This window comes from Gobio gobio, assembly GCF_949357685.1.
Source record: "Gobio gobio genome assembly, chromosome: 15".
Classification (NCBI taxonomy): Eukaryota; Metazoa; Chordata; class Actinopteri; order Cypriniformes; family Gobionidae; genus Gobio; species Gobio gobio.
This window is the reverse complement of record NC_137108.1, coordinates 1303339-1318851: the sequence shown is the minus strand read 5'-3', so window position 1 is coordinate 1318851 and position 15513 is coordinate 1303339. Positions and strand designations below refer to the sequence as shown.

At 45.7% G+C, this 15513-nt stretch overlaps 1 protein-coding gene across 1 annotated transcript in view; it reads right to left on the bottom strand.

Annotated features, from left to right (window-relative positions):
- The window catches only part of bbs9 (Bardet-Biedl syndrome 9), a 223028-nt gene extending 207749 nt beyond the window's left edge, over positions 1-15279 (bottom strand). The window contains 9 exon segments of the mRNA XM_079836550.1: positions 447-576; positions 2010-2193; positions 2398-2482; positions 5189-5363; positions 7988-8101; positions 8337-8401; positions 12962-13112; positions 13297-13409; positions 15179-15279. Coding sequence (XP_079692676.1) covers positions 447-576; positions 2010-2193; positions 2398-2482; positions 5189-5363; positions 7988-8101; positions 8337-8401; positions 12962-13112; positions 13297-13408 — 1016 coding nt within the window. The 5' untranslated portion in view covers position 13409; positions 15179-15279.
- Between the last annotated feature and the right edge of the window lie 234 nt (positions 15280-15513).

The window sequence follows — 15513 nt, the reverse complement described above, 5'->3', positions numbered from 1 at the left end:
TGTGTGTGTGTGTAAGGTGTGTGTGTGTGAGATGTGTGAGGTGTGTGTGTGAGGTGTGTGAGTGTGTGCGTGTGTGTGTGAGGTGTGTGTGTGTGTGTGAGGTGTGTGTGTGTGTGAGGGGTGTGTGTGTGTGAGGGGTGTGTGTGGTGTGTGTGTGTGAGGTGTGTGTGTGTGTGTGTAAGGTGTGTGTGTGAGATGTGTGAGGTGTGTGTGTGAGGTGTGTGAGTGTGTGCGTGTGTGTGTGAGGTGTGTGTGTGTGTGTGAGGTGTGTGTGTGTGTGAGGGGTGTGTGTGGTGTGTGTGTGTGAGGTGTGTGTGTGTGTGTAAGGTGTGTGTGTGAGATGTGTGAGGTGTGTGTGTGAGGTGTGTGAGTGTGTGCGTGTGTGTGTGAGGTGTGTGTGTGTGCGTGTGTGTGTGTGAGGTGTTGAGGAAGCTGCGCTCACTCACAGGAAGTTGGCGACCCGTACGGTCACGGGCACACAGGTCAGCTGTGCCGCCCACTTCAGCGTGGCATCCTGGTACACCAGCAGCATGTTGTTATGGTTACACATCAGGACGTTGGTGGAACCCTCAGAAACTGGAGGAGGAAGTGTGTTCAGATGAGCAGTGGGATAGACTGCACACACACACACACACACACACACACACACACACACACACACTCTCTCTCACACACACACACACACACACTGCCCCTAAACCTACCCATCACACACACACACACACACACACACACACACACACACACACACACTCTCTCACACACACACACACACACAGACGCGCACTCTCTCACACACTCACAAACAAACACACTACTGAAGTGTGGGCGGGCCAGTGATGGCGGGGCAGTGTGGGCGGGCCAGTGATGGCGGGGCAGTGTGGGCGGGGCAGTGATGGCGGGGCAGTGTGGGCGGGCCAGTGATGGCGGGGCAGTGTGGGCGGGGCAGTGATGGCGGGGCAGTGTGGGCGGGGCAGTGTGGGCGGGCCAGTGATGGCGGGGCAGTGTGGGCGGGGCAGTGATGGCGGGGCAGTGTGGGCGGGGCAGTGTGGGCGGGCCAGTGATGGCGGGGCAGTGTGGGCGGGGCAGTGTGGGCGGGCCAGTGATGGCGGGGCAGTGTGGGCGGGGCAGTGATGGCGGGGCAGTGTGGGCGGGCCAGTGATGGCGGGGCAGTGTGGGCGGGGCAATGTGGGCGGGCCAGTGATGGCGGGGCAGTGTGGGCGGGGCAGTGTGGGCGGGGCAGTGTGGGCGGGCCAGTGATGGCGGGCCAGTGATGGCGGGGCAGTGTGGGCGGGCCAGTGATGGCGGGCCAGTGATGGCGGGGCAGTGTGGGCGGGGCAGTGTGGGCGGGGCAGTGATGGCGGGGCAGTGTGGGCGGGCCAGTGATGGCGGGGCAGTGTGGGCGGGCCAGTGATGGCGGGGCAGTGTGGGCGGGGCAGTGTGGGCGGGGCAGTGTGGGCGGGCCAGTGATGGCGGGGCAGTGTGGGCGGGCCAGTGATGGCGGGGCAGTGTGGGCGGGGCAATGTGGGCGGGCCAGTGATGGCGGGGCAGTGTGGGCGGGCCAGTGATGGCGGGGCAGTGTGGGCGGGCCAGTGATGGCGGGGCAGTGTGGGCGGGGCAGTGTGGGCGGGGCAGTGTGGGCGGGGCAGTGATGGCGGGGCAGTGTGGGCGGGCCAGTGATGGCGGGGCAGTGTGGGCGGGCCAGTGATGGCGGGGCAGTGTGGGCGGGGCAGTGTGGGCGGGCCAGTGATGGCGGGGCAGTGTGGGCGGGCCAGTGATGGCGGGGCAGTGTGGGCGGGGCATTGTGGGCGGGGCAGAGTGGGCGGGGCAGTGAGGGCGGGGCAGTGTGGGCGGGGCAGAGTAGGCGGGGCAGTGTGGGCGGGGCAGTGTGGGCGGGGCAGAGTGGGCGGGGCAGAGTGGGCGGGGCAGAGTGGGCGGGGCAGAGTGGGCGGGGCAGAGTGGGCGGGCCAGTGAGGGCGGGGCAGTGTGGGCGGGGCAGTGAGGGTCACCTGACGCGTAGGGCAGGAAACAGCTGGGGTTGAACTCCAGCTTCTTCATGAAGCGGATCTGACCGTTATCTTTGAGACAGAACAGATTCCTCTCCCCCAGCACGAAGATGGAGGACATCACTGGAGATGTGTTGGGGACACAGATATCCAGAGCCTCTTCTCCGATCACCAGCGTCCACTCGGCCTGCACACACACACACACACACACACACACACACACACACAGTCACATCAGGGAGCTCACACACACACACACACAGTCACATCAGGGAGCTCACACACACACACACACACACACACACACACACACACACACACACACACACACAGTCACATCAGGGAGCTCACACACACACACAGCAGGACGATCAGCGGTCAGCAGACCCACCGTCAGCCTCTTCCCCGAGCTCTGGCTCTGCTGATCTGGGGCCTGTCGGGTCTCAGCGTCTGTGGCCACAGCCAGAGTCTCATACCTGAGGTGGAAGAGCAGAGGTCAAGAGGTCAAGAGGTCAACCTTCACTGAGTCCAGCTTCTCACACTGATTACTCTACAGGGTCATCATCTGTTAAATCACAGGTCAGTTCATTATTTTAATGTTTCCAGGGTTGCAGAAGTGTGTGTAAAACAGGTCATATCTCTCTGAACTGGGCTTGACCCCTGAAGAGAGTTTGAATGTCCATTTAGTGCCTCATTCTTGGAAAGTGTTTTGTTTCAAAAGAGAAAGAAATCCTGTTTTGAATTTGCCCCATAGTTTCTGCTGAATAACCTGCCAATGTTTGAGCAAACGCTTATTACAATGAGACACAGCAGTGGACGATTACCTCTGTGTGTGTTTGTGTGTGTGTGTGTGTGTGAGATGGGTAGGTTTAGGGGCAGTGTGTGTGTGTGTGTGTGTGTGTGTGTGTGTGTGTGTGTGTGTGTGTGTGTGTGTGTGTGTGTGTCTGACCTGTAGCACTCCACCTGGCGGGCGGAGGAGACGGTGATGAAGGAGTCAGTGTGTGTGTGTGTGTGTGTGTGTGTGTGTGTGTGTGTGTGTGTGTGTGTGTGTGTGTGTGTGTGTGTGTGTCTGACCTGTAGCACTCCACCTGGCGGGCGGAGGAGACGGTGATGAAGGAGTCAGTGTGTGTGTGTGTGTGTGTGTGTGTGTGTGTGTGTGAGTGTGTGTGTGTGTGTGTGTCTGACCTGTAGCACTCCACCTGGCGGGCGGAGGAGACGGTGATGAAGGAGTCAGTGTGTGTGTGTGTGTGTGTGTGTGTGTGTGTGTGTGTGTGTGTGTGTGTGTGAGTGTGTGTGTGTGTGTGTGTCTGACCTGTAGCACTCCACCTGGCGGGCGGAGGAGACGGTGATGAAGGAGTCAGTGTGTGTGTGTGTGTGTGTGTGTGTGTGTGTCTGACCTGTAGCCCTCCACCTGGCGGGCGGAGGAGACGGTGATGAAGGAGTCAGTGTGTGTGTGTGTGTGTGTGTGTGTGTGTGTGTGTGTGTGTGTGTGTGTGTGTGTGTGTGTGTGTGTGTCTGACCTGTAGCCCTCCACCTGGCGGGCGGAGGAGACGGTGATGAAGGAGTCAGTGTGTGTGTGTGTGTGTGTGTGTGTGTGTGTGTGTGTGTGTGTGTGTGTGTGAGTGTGTGTGTGTGTGTGTGTCTGACCTGTAGCCCTCCACCTGGCGGGCGGAGGAGACGGTGATGAAGGAGTCAGTGTGTGTGTGTGTGTGTGTGTGTGTGTGTGTGTGTGTGTGTGTGTGTGTGTGTGTGTGTGTGTGTGTGTCTGACCTGTAGCACTCCACCTGGCGGGCGGAGGAGACGGTGATGAAGGAGTCAGTGTGTGTGTGTGTGTGTGTGTGTGTGTGTGTGTGTGTGTGTGTGTGTGTGTGTGTGTGTGTGTGTGTCTGACCTGTAGCCCTCCACCTGGCGGGCGGAGGAGACGGTGATGAAGGAGTCAGTGTGTGTGTGTGTGTGTGTGTGTGTGTGTGTGTGTGTGTGTGTGTGTGTGTGTGTGTGTGTGTGTGTGTGTGTGTGTGTGTGTCTGACCTGTAGCACTCCACCTGGCGGGCGGAGGAGACGGTGATGAAGGAGTCAGTGTGTGTGTGTGTGTGTGTGTGTGTGTGTGTGTGTGTGTGTGTGTGTGTGTGTGTGTGTGTGTGTGTGTGTGTCTGACCTGTAGCACTCCACCTGGCGGGCGGAGGAGACGGTGATGAAGGAGTCAGTGTGTGTGTGTGTGTGTGTGTGTGTGTGTGTGTGTGTGTGTGTGTGTGTGTGTGTGTGTGTGTGTGTGTGTCTGACCTGTAGCACTCCACCTGGCGGGCGGAGGAGACGGTGATGAAGGAGTCAGTGTGTGTGTGTGTGTGTGTGTGTGTGTGTGTGTGTGTGTGTGTGTGTGTGTGTGTGTGTGTGTGTGTCTGACCTGTAGCCCTCCACCTGGCGGGCGGAGGAGACGGTGATGAAGGAGTCAGTGTGTGTGTGTGTGTGTGTGTGTGTGTGTGTGTGTGTGTGTGTGTGTGTCTGACCTGTAGCACTCCACCTGGCGGGCGGAGGAGACGGTGATGAAGGAGTCAGTGTGTGTGTGTGTGTGTGTGTGTGTGTGTGTGTGTGTGTGTGTGTGTGTGTGTGTGTGTGTGTGTCTGACCTGTAGCACTCCACCTGGCGGGCGGAGGAGACGGTGATGAAGGAGTCAGTGTGTGTGTGTGTGTGTGTGTGTGTGTGTGTGTGTGTCTGACCTGTAGCACTCCACCTGGCGGGCGGAGGAGACGGTGATGAAGGAGTCAGTGTGTGTGTGTGTGTGTGTGTGTGTGTGTGTGTGTGTGTGTGTGTGTGTGTGTGTGTGTGTGTGTGTGTGTGTGTCTGACCTGTAGCACTCCACCTGGCGGGCGGAGGAGACGGTGATGAAGGAGTCAGTGTGTGTGTGTGTGTGTGTGTGTGTGTGTGTGTGTGTGTGTGTGTGTGTGTCTGACCTGTAGCACTCCACCTGGCGGGCGGAGGAGACGGTGATGAAGGAGTCAGTGTGTGTGTGTGTGTGTGTGTGTGTGTGTGTGTGTGTGTGTGTGTGTGTGTGTGTGTGTGTGTGTGTGTGTGTCTGACCTGTAGCACTCCACCTGGCGGGCGGAGGAGACGGTGATGAAGGAGTCAGTGTGTGTGTGTGTGTGTGTGTGTGTGTGTGTGTGTGTGTGTGTGTGTGTGTGTCTGACCTGTAGCACTCCACCTGGCGGGCGGAGGAGACGGTGATGAAGGAGTCAGTGCGGATGCAGTAGCTCAGTGGTCCGGGCAGCAGGAAGCCCGGCAGGAAGCGGCCGAAGCCGTAACTCTCCTGCTCAAAGAACATCAGCATCCCATCCATGGACTGAATGCAGATGAAATGATGACCTGCGCAGATGCACAACAGAACTTCTGCTTAGGGCTTCAACGACTTCAGAGTTTTTCAAGTCGACATTTATGTGCTGAAAGTCGAGTCGCTGTCATTAATAAACACATAACCCTGAACCCTGAGCTGAGACGTGTGTTTTCTTCAGCTATGGCAGAAGTCCAGCGCTGCCCATGAGGCCATTGCTCCTACACTACAGCTCTTAGATCAGCTCTTTTGCTTTGGGTCGTTATATTTCTCTCAGATTTCTGCTCGTTCTGAGTCAGACACAGATAGAGTAGCTCAATAAAGATGACATGTATATGAATGCCTCAGTGGAGAGAGCGATTGCGTGTGAATTAATTCTACTTGCCAGAGTCTCTCTACTAATAGTGAAGCTGTGAGTTTTAGATACTAAGAAATATATGCTATAACTTTTCAGTTTCTAAGCTATTTTAGTGATAAATCACAGAACAGTGTTGACAATACATTTCTGCGCTACTGAATGGTTGTGTGTGAGGCGCGCGCGATCTCCGCGTGATGTGCGAGCTGTGTGTGTGTGTGTGTGTGTGTGTGTGTGTGTGTTACATTACAATATTGCGTTACTCCCTTAAAAAGTAACTAATTGAGTTACTTAGTTACTTTTTAAGAAAAGTAGTGTTACGTTACTTTTGCGTTACTTTTTCTCACCTGGGCTGGGCTTGCTTTTTTGTTTTGTTTTTTAATAGCAAAAAAAGTCATTTTTTTGTGCAAATGTAAAGACCTCTTCATACCAAAATTGAAATAATAAGCCTCAGGCTGAGGTAAAAATGTGCTGCCATTCTGGATAATGAAGAATAGGACGCAGGAGAAAAACGTTTTACCAATAAAAACTAAAAATCTAGTAATTTTTGCTCATGGCTTAACTGAATCATCAAAGATCAGCAGCACAACATTGGTCAATAAAGGCAGATTAAATGCATACAAATATTTGTTTTATTTAACATTTATATATTTGAGGTTTGCATAGTACTCTGATTTAGATTTGCTGATTTTGTCTGGATTTTGCAATGGCCTTGAAGCAGCTCAGACTCTAGAGTCTGTATACACTTTACAATGAGGAAGAAACATCCAATAGAAAGCAAGGCTAGCGTATAAATGCATGTGTGTATCGAGTTTTCTGGCTTGTTCTGTAGGGTTATGATATTTTTCACTGATCGCAATTATGATTAAACGTTTTTTCCAAATATCTCCCAAACAAAAAAGCTCTGAACTCTGAGATACTGGCCATTTTTAATTAGTTTCCTTTTATGTGCCACATCAGATGAACTCCTAAACAGCCGTTTCAGACACTGTAGGACGCCGGCCATAGGACACACGTATATCTGCCATGTGCTCTGAAGATGGACTGTCCATGTTTAGTGTGTCCTCTGAGCCGCTGCTGATGATCTCCAGAGAGCCGGTGCTGCCCTCAGGTGGCTGACGAGGGAACAGCACCACACAGACATGAGCCACTACTGTATTTACAGAGGACTTTAATCAGCCGTCTTCACTCACACACAGAAGGTGTGCATTGAGAATAACATGAGCATTACGACTTCAGTCTAATCTATTCAAAATTAAAGGGTTAGTTCAGCCAAAACTGTAAATTGTGTCATTAATGACTGAGCCTCATGTGGTTGGACACCCGTCAGACCTCCGTTCATCTTCAGACACAAATGAAGATATTTTAGTGTAAATCTGATGCTCTGAAAGGCCTCCATTGGCTCAACTTTACACTCTCAAGACCCTTAAAAGACACTAAAGACTAAAGTTACAAAGTCCATCTCACTACAGCGGCTCTACAATAACTCATCATGAAGCTTTGAAGCGTTATGAATCAGTGAGTCGATTCAGCAGTTTGAATCGCCAAAGTCACGCGATTTCAGCAGTTTGGCGGTTTGACACACGATCCAAATCATGATTCAACTCACTGATTCATAACGCTCTGAACCGCTGAATCGACTCACTGATTCATAACGCTCTGAACCGCTGAATCGACTCACTGATTCATAACGCTCTGAACCGCTGAATCGACTCACTGATTCATAACGCTCTGAACCGCTGAATCGACTCACTGATTCATAACGCTCTGAACCGCTGAATCGACTCACTGATTCAGCCTCTTTGGCCTGAAGCTGTCAATCATGACATCACACCCCCGTTTATATAGCATCTGACCGAAACCAAACCCATTTAAAGAACGAACCCTTGAACTAGCATCAGTGTGATTAAAACTCCCTAAGATGACAGAAGCCATCTTTGGAACAAATGTATTTGATTGTTTAGTTTGTCTCATTAGATTAGAATAAGAGGGCGGGGTTTATGAGCTATACTGCACCCAGCCACCAGGGGGCGATCAGCTTCAGTTTCAGTGAACAACACCAACCAAACTCTTCCCGTCTCAGAGAGGACTACAGTGTGTGAGGGCGGGGCTACGTTCAGTTCAGCCAATCAGGACCAGAGGCGGGCATTATGCAGATGTGTAACGGGACGTGAGACTGGAATTACTGGAATAGTTTCTGTCTTTTGTGCACTAATGATCAATTATACGATGATCAGCTTAACTGAACTCTACATATTTTTGATTGAGAGGCTAGTTGTGTGTGTGTAGTGTGACATCACTGACCTGTCACGCCCCCAAACGGGCCGAAGGTCATGTTGCAGGCGGTCCTCTGAAGGTTGTGTTCATACACCAGTCGAAGCTGATACTGGTCACCATGTTCAACATTCCCAGCGGTTCCTGAGGAAACCACACACACTTCTGAAGACCAGATCATAAGCTGACGACTTCACAGCTCACACTTTATATTGTGTTATGCAGGGGCATAGAATTCAGTAGAAAATACGGGGCGAATGGCGTCACATATGGATTCAGGGACAGTGCAGTTTTCTCACTGTATGGCAATCACGGGATTAGTGTGTGTGTGTGTGTGTGTGTGTGTAAACCCTACATTATGAGGACACAATATCCCCACCTGACACAGAGTAGACGGAGAGCTTCCTGGGGTGGAGCACGGCCAGATGGAGCAGATCTGAACACCTGGAACACATGACGGAGAGAACACGCCGGACTCAAACACAGCACAGAGTTAGACATAACTCTCAGACATAACTTCTGCTGAGGGAGGTCAAATACGAGCGTGGTCATAGATATATCGATCATAGATGCCTCATTCTACTGATCCGTGCAGGTGCTAATGAGGCACCTACTATCGATATATCTATGACCACGCTCGTATTTGACCTCACTTGGCGGAAGTTATGTCTGAGCTCAGAGATGATCACGTTCGTCTGATAAGAGGTAAAATAATATCATAAATACTGCTGGGTTTCTCTCAGAAGCTGATGGTTTGGCTAGATCAGACCCTTATTCATCATCTGGTGTCGTTTAAAGCTGCACTGAAACTGAACCTTGACCCGTTTGGGGCCCATTGAAGTCCATTATATGGAGAACAACCCTGGAATGTTTTCAGCAAAAACCTTAATTAATTTTCGACTGCAGAAAGAAAGACATGGACATCTTGGATGACATGGGGGTGAGGAAACTATCAGCAAAAGTTTATTTAAAAGTAACTAATCCGTTAAGATGACTTTTTAGATGTTATAATGTTCTTTGGGTTCCACTTAATATGTTAGTGAGATAATCCTAACTCTGGATTGGCCTATTTTCTGTCCTGTTTTAAACACTCCGTTTTGATGGGCGTCTCAATCGAGACTCGGAAGTAAACGCCCACTGCTGTGATTGGGTAACAGTTTTGCATATTAAAATCATTTTCAACACCCCCGCCATTATTTGTTTTGAAAACTTCTGATGTTGAAAAATGACAACCGGTGAAATTCAGCCATAGATGAAGTTTAGGTACACGTTTAAACAAATATGAAAAATGAATGTACCTTTGTTCTTTCATCATTCATCTTTTTCAGTAAAGTGAGTACATATCAAACTGATGATAACTAAATAACAAACAGTTTTTAATGGAAAAAACGATGAGGAAAATCTATGGTCATTTTCTTCAATGAATAAAAACGAGAGGAAAATGTTAGAGTTGTGACGTGCGGATCTAAAGGCGGGAAATCCATCAATAACACACATTTATGACAGGTCATGTTTATGAACTAATGCTGAGGAATAATCACAGCAGGGCTCCAGACTAACTTTTTTCACCAGGAGCACAGTGGCCCCCAACTGAAAATTTTAGGGGCACAACCAGAAATTTTAGGGGCGCACACCGTAAATCAACATGCTAACCAAATCTACTAATTTCAACTGTATTACTAATAGGGATGGGTATCTTTAAGGTTTTAATGGTATTACTACTCTTACCGATACTGCTTATCGATCCGGTACTTTAACAGTATTCTTACCGGTTCTTTTTATTATACTTTATATTTTTTTTATTAAAAAAAAACATAATTAAGAACATAATTTGGCTTTATAATCTGAAAAGTAAAATATCTATAGCAAAAGAAACCGCAAAGTTTGAACAAAAATATAAAACATCTATTTGTAAATGGACCAGTGTGCAGGCATTCAGAAAGTCTGCTAACATTAATATTACAGTAAAGAACAAACCTACAAAGAAATCTAATAAAGTAATGAAATGTAAAATAACACTGCATAGTTTTCACTGAATAAATTGATAGATTAATGCTTATAAAAGCTAAAGTTATTAATTCAAGAGATGTGAATATTTTCTATTTGCCTTTTGTTCGATTCGAATGAATGGCTCAATCGTCAGCAGGTTTATTAGACGCTGCCCCTTTAAGATCGATCGAATAATTAATAATATCATATTCTCCTATTTCTCCAAACTATTTACGCCCATTTAAGATATAAACTGTTAAAATAACTACTCTCCAATCCGGTCATTTTGACACCGGCTATTTGTTGTTTATTTGATGGTTTAGACGCGCACACGAAGCCTATTTAATATAAAGTTCAAGTCGGTCCATTTCGCAGCACACACGCCGCCTTGAAGTTGGAAACAGCGTCTCTTGCGCGGATTATTGTGCATTTAATAGCTCTTTATTATCAAACACATCCCGCAGTTTAGCAACAGTAGAGACTGCAGTTTACAATCACTGAATCTGACGTTTAGTTTAGGTTTAGGGAGAAATGACAGCGCAAGGCTGTGAAGGGAAGAATGAGCTCGACGGAACACGGCTATAGGAATAGTTTTACCTCATACCATCGTTTTATAATTCTTGGAAGCCAAAATCGAAAATAAAATTAGATTAATATCACAGCACAACCCTAAAGTTTAAGCAGACTAAACTTCTGTGTAGTTCTCTTGGCCATCGTCACTCATTAAAGCTGACTGTAGTGTTGTGTTCGCTGTAGCTCCACGTGAGAGAGCTCGCTCGCTTTCTCTCTTCTGAATTGCGAATGGCAAAAATGCATCACAGACAAATGGTTTAATATTATCTCATATAGAAACGGCGGGCAAAGATAGAATTTGCCTGACATAACGTCTATCAATTATAATTAGTAAGTGTATTTTCTTAATTTCTCCAGTACCGACAGCAGGCAAATTTACTGTTCGCACATGTGCGACTGGATGTAAAATTCAGTCGCACACTCTCAAATTTTAGTCGCAAAATGCGACCATTTAGTCGCACCCTGGAGCCCTGCACAGTGTTTACTGTACCATGATATTATATGGGAATATGATTTAGACGGTTGTAACGATGCATATTTATCTCCTCATCTGATCTGCAATAATAAGGATTTCAAAATAAGAGTCCCAGTGTATTTCCAGCTGGTTTATAATTAAAGTCACGCATTATATACACGTTTGATTACACAATAAACTGTGTTTAATTCCCATTTAATTAAGAACAGTATTTGACACATTATTTTATAAATTATCAGGTTATAATAGTTCACTGAAACCATTCAAACATATTCAGTACTTGAGATTAAATAAATGTTAAAAGAATAAACTTAAAGTTATCTGAAGCTCTAGCTTAACCTGATTTACTAACTCAAACAGAAATACAACATTATAGAAACTATATAGATGTTTTTAAAAAGTGAATTGAGCTCTTTCGTGTATTTTTGTGCTGAACGGTCAAAAACACAATGATGTCCAAATGTGAGTTGTCATGTGATGCTTAAATGCTCAATAAATGCTTTACAATGGAACTAAACTCATTTGATTTCAGACTAAAACTAAATCTAAATTTGCTGTGAAGACTAACCCATTTAAGCCCAACTATAGTTGCCGCAGTGTATAGTTGTCATTTTCCTTTTGTAAGTATTTTTCTAGATATTATCCATGTTTTATATCTTAATGACACGCAAGAAAACAACCAAATAAAGGATTTCAAGAGAAAAAAAAGGTATTAACTTCCTTCCTGTCACATGAGGCTGCCAACTTCCAGGAAGCATAGCGAAGGCAAACCCTCCCGAACAAAGGGCATTTTCATGTTACTAATAAATATTTTTGTTGACATAATTATATATATATATATAATCGTGAAGGTGAAAACAATTCTTACAAGAGATCTATAGTTTTTTGTCCACTTAGTCAAAAGTCCCAGTGGCAGCTATAGTTGAACATATAATGGGGAAATGGGCTATACTGTGTTAACAGGTTCATAAATCAAGATTTATGGTCTTTAGTGCTTTTTGCTTTCATAATATCCCACCTAAAACATTAACCCTTTAACTGACATCTCTACTGTACAGACCTTAATTCGATAGGGAAAAATATCATATTTTATGATATTATGTCTTGTAAGGGCCCAAATATTGAGGACCCTTCATCCAGTTTGGATGTGTTTCATTCTAATGGGTCAAGGACCCTCATTCACTTTATGACTATAGCTTATGATTCCATTATAATGTGGAAATTCAGACGAGTTTACATTTACATTATTATATGAAATCACCTACTACAGTCAGCCATTGAATACTATGGGACTATTTTTTTTATTTATTTTTGTTATATTTTATATTTATTTAGTTTCGTCATTATATTAATTTATTTTCATTTAACTTTTTGATACACAATCCCCTGTTAGGGCAACTTAATGGCTGCACTTTGTTCTGCTCTATGTTCCACCACTTTAAGACAAATGTATTTGTTGTTTGTTGTATTTTCATACAGATTATAAGATAGATGCAGCTTTTTTGAGTTTGCATCGAATATTCTTCGACTTTAATACACAATAAATGTGTTTATGAATAAAGATTAATCTGTTGAAAGCCGTTATTTTGAGTTTAGATGCCAAATGTTCTCCTCCTAGTCAAATTTGACACTGAAGTGGTGCATACGACATATTAATAACTATAGTTTCTGCACATTCAAATACGCTTTACAAGAAAAAAAACTAAACCCTGGGGAAAATAAATGCAGAACAAGTTCACATAGGACACGATTAACATGACTATATGCAGGAAACCATTCAGAACAATTTGGGCACAAATGTGTTAACTGTGCAGAGTGTGGTTTGTAGGGATATATATATATGGATGTAGTGATGTAGTGATGTAGTGATGACTGTGGATGTAGTGATGTAGGGATATATATATATGGATGTAGTGATGACTGTGGATGTAGGGATGACTGTGGATGGGGTGAGAGGAGAGACTCACGACACAAACTTGCCCAGCTCCAGCTGAATGATGGGCTCGTGGAGCTGGACCTCCATCAGCTGAGCATCAGCCTCCGTCTGCTCATCCGCTCTAGCCGGGTGTGGAGAGAAGATGCGCAACATCCCCATAAAACTGCCCACCGCGATCTTATCTGGAGAGAGAGAGAGTTAATCCTCATATGAGGGATTCCTGCAGGAGTGATGAAGCTGCATTCAGCTTTCATATCACAAATACACTCAAAATATCAACAGTACATACAATATTTGACAATATTACTGTTTTGCTGTATTTTGGCTGAAGTAAGCGAGTGTGTGTCAGAGAGTGCTTTAACTCACCGTATCCCGTCCCACTGTTATCCACATCCCCGACACACACACACCCCTGATCAAACTCCTCCCCCTCGCCCAGCGTCCACGCCCACCAATCACGAGCCTTGAACAGAGACATCCTGCAAACATCATCAGATCGGCATGCATTAGAGACACACACACACACACACACACAGAGAGAAGAGCTCCCTCAGTGTGAATCAATCACTGATCAAGAACATAATATCAGCCAATCACTGATCAATAACATAATATCAGCCAATCACTGATCACTTCAGGTACTCTCATGCTTTTTAGAGCTATTGATAAAAACATTCCCCTGAATTAATGTCTTTTGATGTTAAAAAAAATCGTTGGTTGGTAAAATTTGTTTTCCGTTTAATTCCAAGAATAATAATGCAGCTATTCGTGCTCTTTTCCAGAGAGAAATTGTTACCGTAGCTCATGTTTTGCCTCATTGGATCTCTTTACTAAAGGGAAAAAATATTTGCTGGAGGAAAGTATGGTTATTACCGCAGAAATATCATCTTACAAAGAAATCTCATATAAGCTTATTCACAGATTTTATCCAGCAAGTCATTATTTACACACATTTAAACAAGGGATAAATGTGAATTGTATTATTTGTGGCAAAGATGAGGAAACGGCCTTGCACTTATTTTGGCACTGAACATACTAAAATATATCAATGGAAATATCTCTAGTGGGAAAATCTACTCTTTGGCTATACTAGAAGAACATTACTTTTATTGCATTAATTTAATTATATTATTAACCAAATTCCACATTCATAAGTGTACATTTACCAATAAGAAACCAAATTGTGAAATATGTATATATTGACATTATCAGAGACTCTTTGAATAAGAACTTTGAAAGCTTGTACATTTTATAATACTTTTATTTGATTTTCATCTATGGATGTGATGTATGTATTTTCTGTTTTTGCTCTATTTTTTCCCCCTGGCAACATTTTTTATTTTAAATTATTTATTTTTTTTCTTCATTTTCTTTTTCTTGTTATACTGTTTCCTGTGAAATTATTATTGTTCTTTGAATAATAATAAAATAAAATTAAAAATAAATCAATAAAAAAGTAAAAAACTCGGAGCAGGGCGGCTATGATTGGAGGATGAGCTTTGGAGGCGGAGCAATGAGGAGAGGGGCGTGTCTGTTTGGATCAACAATGTTCAGAATATGCCTTATCCATCTTTATTAGCAACTTTTACAAAATGTCTCCCGCTGGAATGATTTTGGAGCTCTATCTTATAATCAAAACTATAGACCGTTATTCATAAAGCCGAAGATCTTCCCTTCATGTGGAAAAACAAACCGGGCGTATCTAACATCTGTCCGATGATACAAATCTGTGGGAACTGTTGAATTTGCATATAGTGCGGGAATTAAAGAGCAGATTAACTTTTGTTTTATTGTGACATATTGAATAATCATTTATATAGATCAGTGATTGAAACTGACGCTGACTGAAGTGGTCACGTGACCGCAGGCTGAGGTTTGATTGGCTGCCGCTCAAGCCGCTTTCCTGACTAACCGCTGATTAACGCTCAGCTAATCCACAGAGCTGACGTTACACAAACTACTCCACGATCTCCGAGTAAAGTCACTGTAACATGACGGACTGCAGAAGCAGCAGAAGTTTACACGAGTGTTCGTTTAATTTGCGTCTTCAGAGATTAGCCTGTTAACTGTCTCTCAGTGTTTAGCGTCGAGAGGCTCGCGCGCAGGAGCTCATCTGTCCATCATATTCCAGTCACAATCTCTCACAACTGCTGCTCAGTGCTACTGTAAGTGACCTACTGTACTCTCACTCAGTGCTACTGTACCTACTGTACTCTCAGCGGCCATGACGAGTGCAGTGCAGCTGTACCTGTAGTGAATGCGGAGAGATTCTCCTCAGACTCGACACATCTCAGCTCCTCACTCGAGCTGCTGTTGTCATGGTGCCGAGAGCGACGCTGCAGCCGGAACTGCGCAACGGCACAGCGCGCTGTCAAAATAAAAGCCCCCGCTTTACCGTTACTTTAGCGCTGTCAAAATAAAAGCCCCCGCTTTACCGTTACTTTAGCGCTGTCAAAATAAAAGCCCCCGCTTTACCGTTACTTTAGCGCTGTCAAAATAAAAGCCCCCGCTTTACCGTTACTTTAGCGCTGTCAAAATAAAAGCCCCCGCTTTTCCGGTACTTTAGCGCTGTCAAAATAAAAG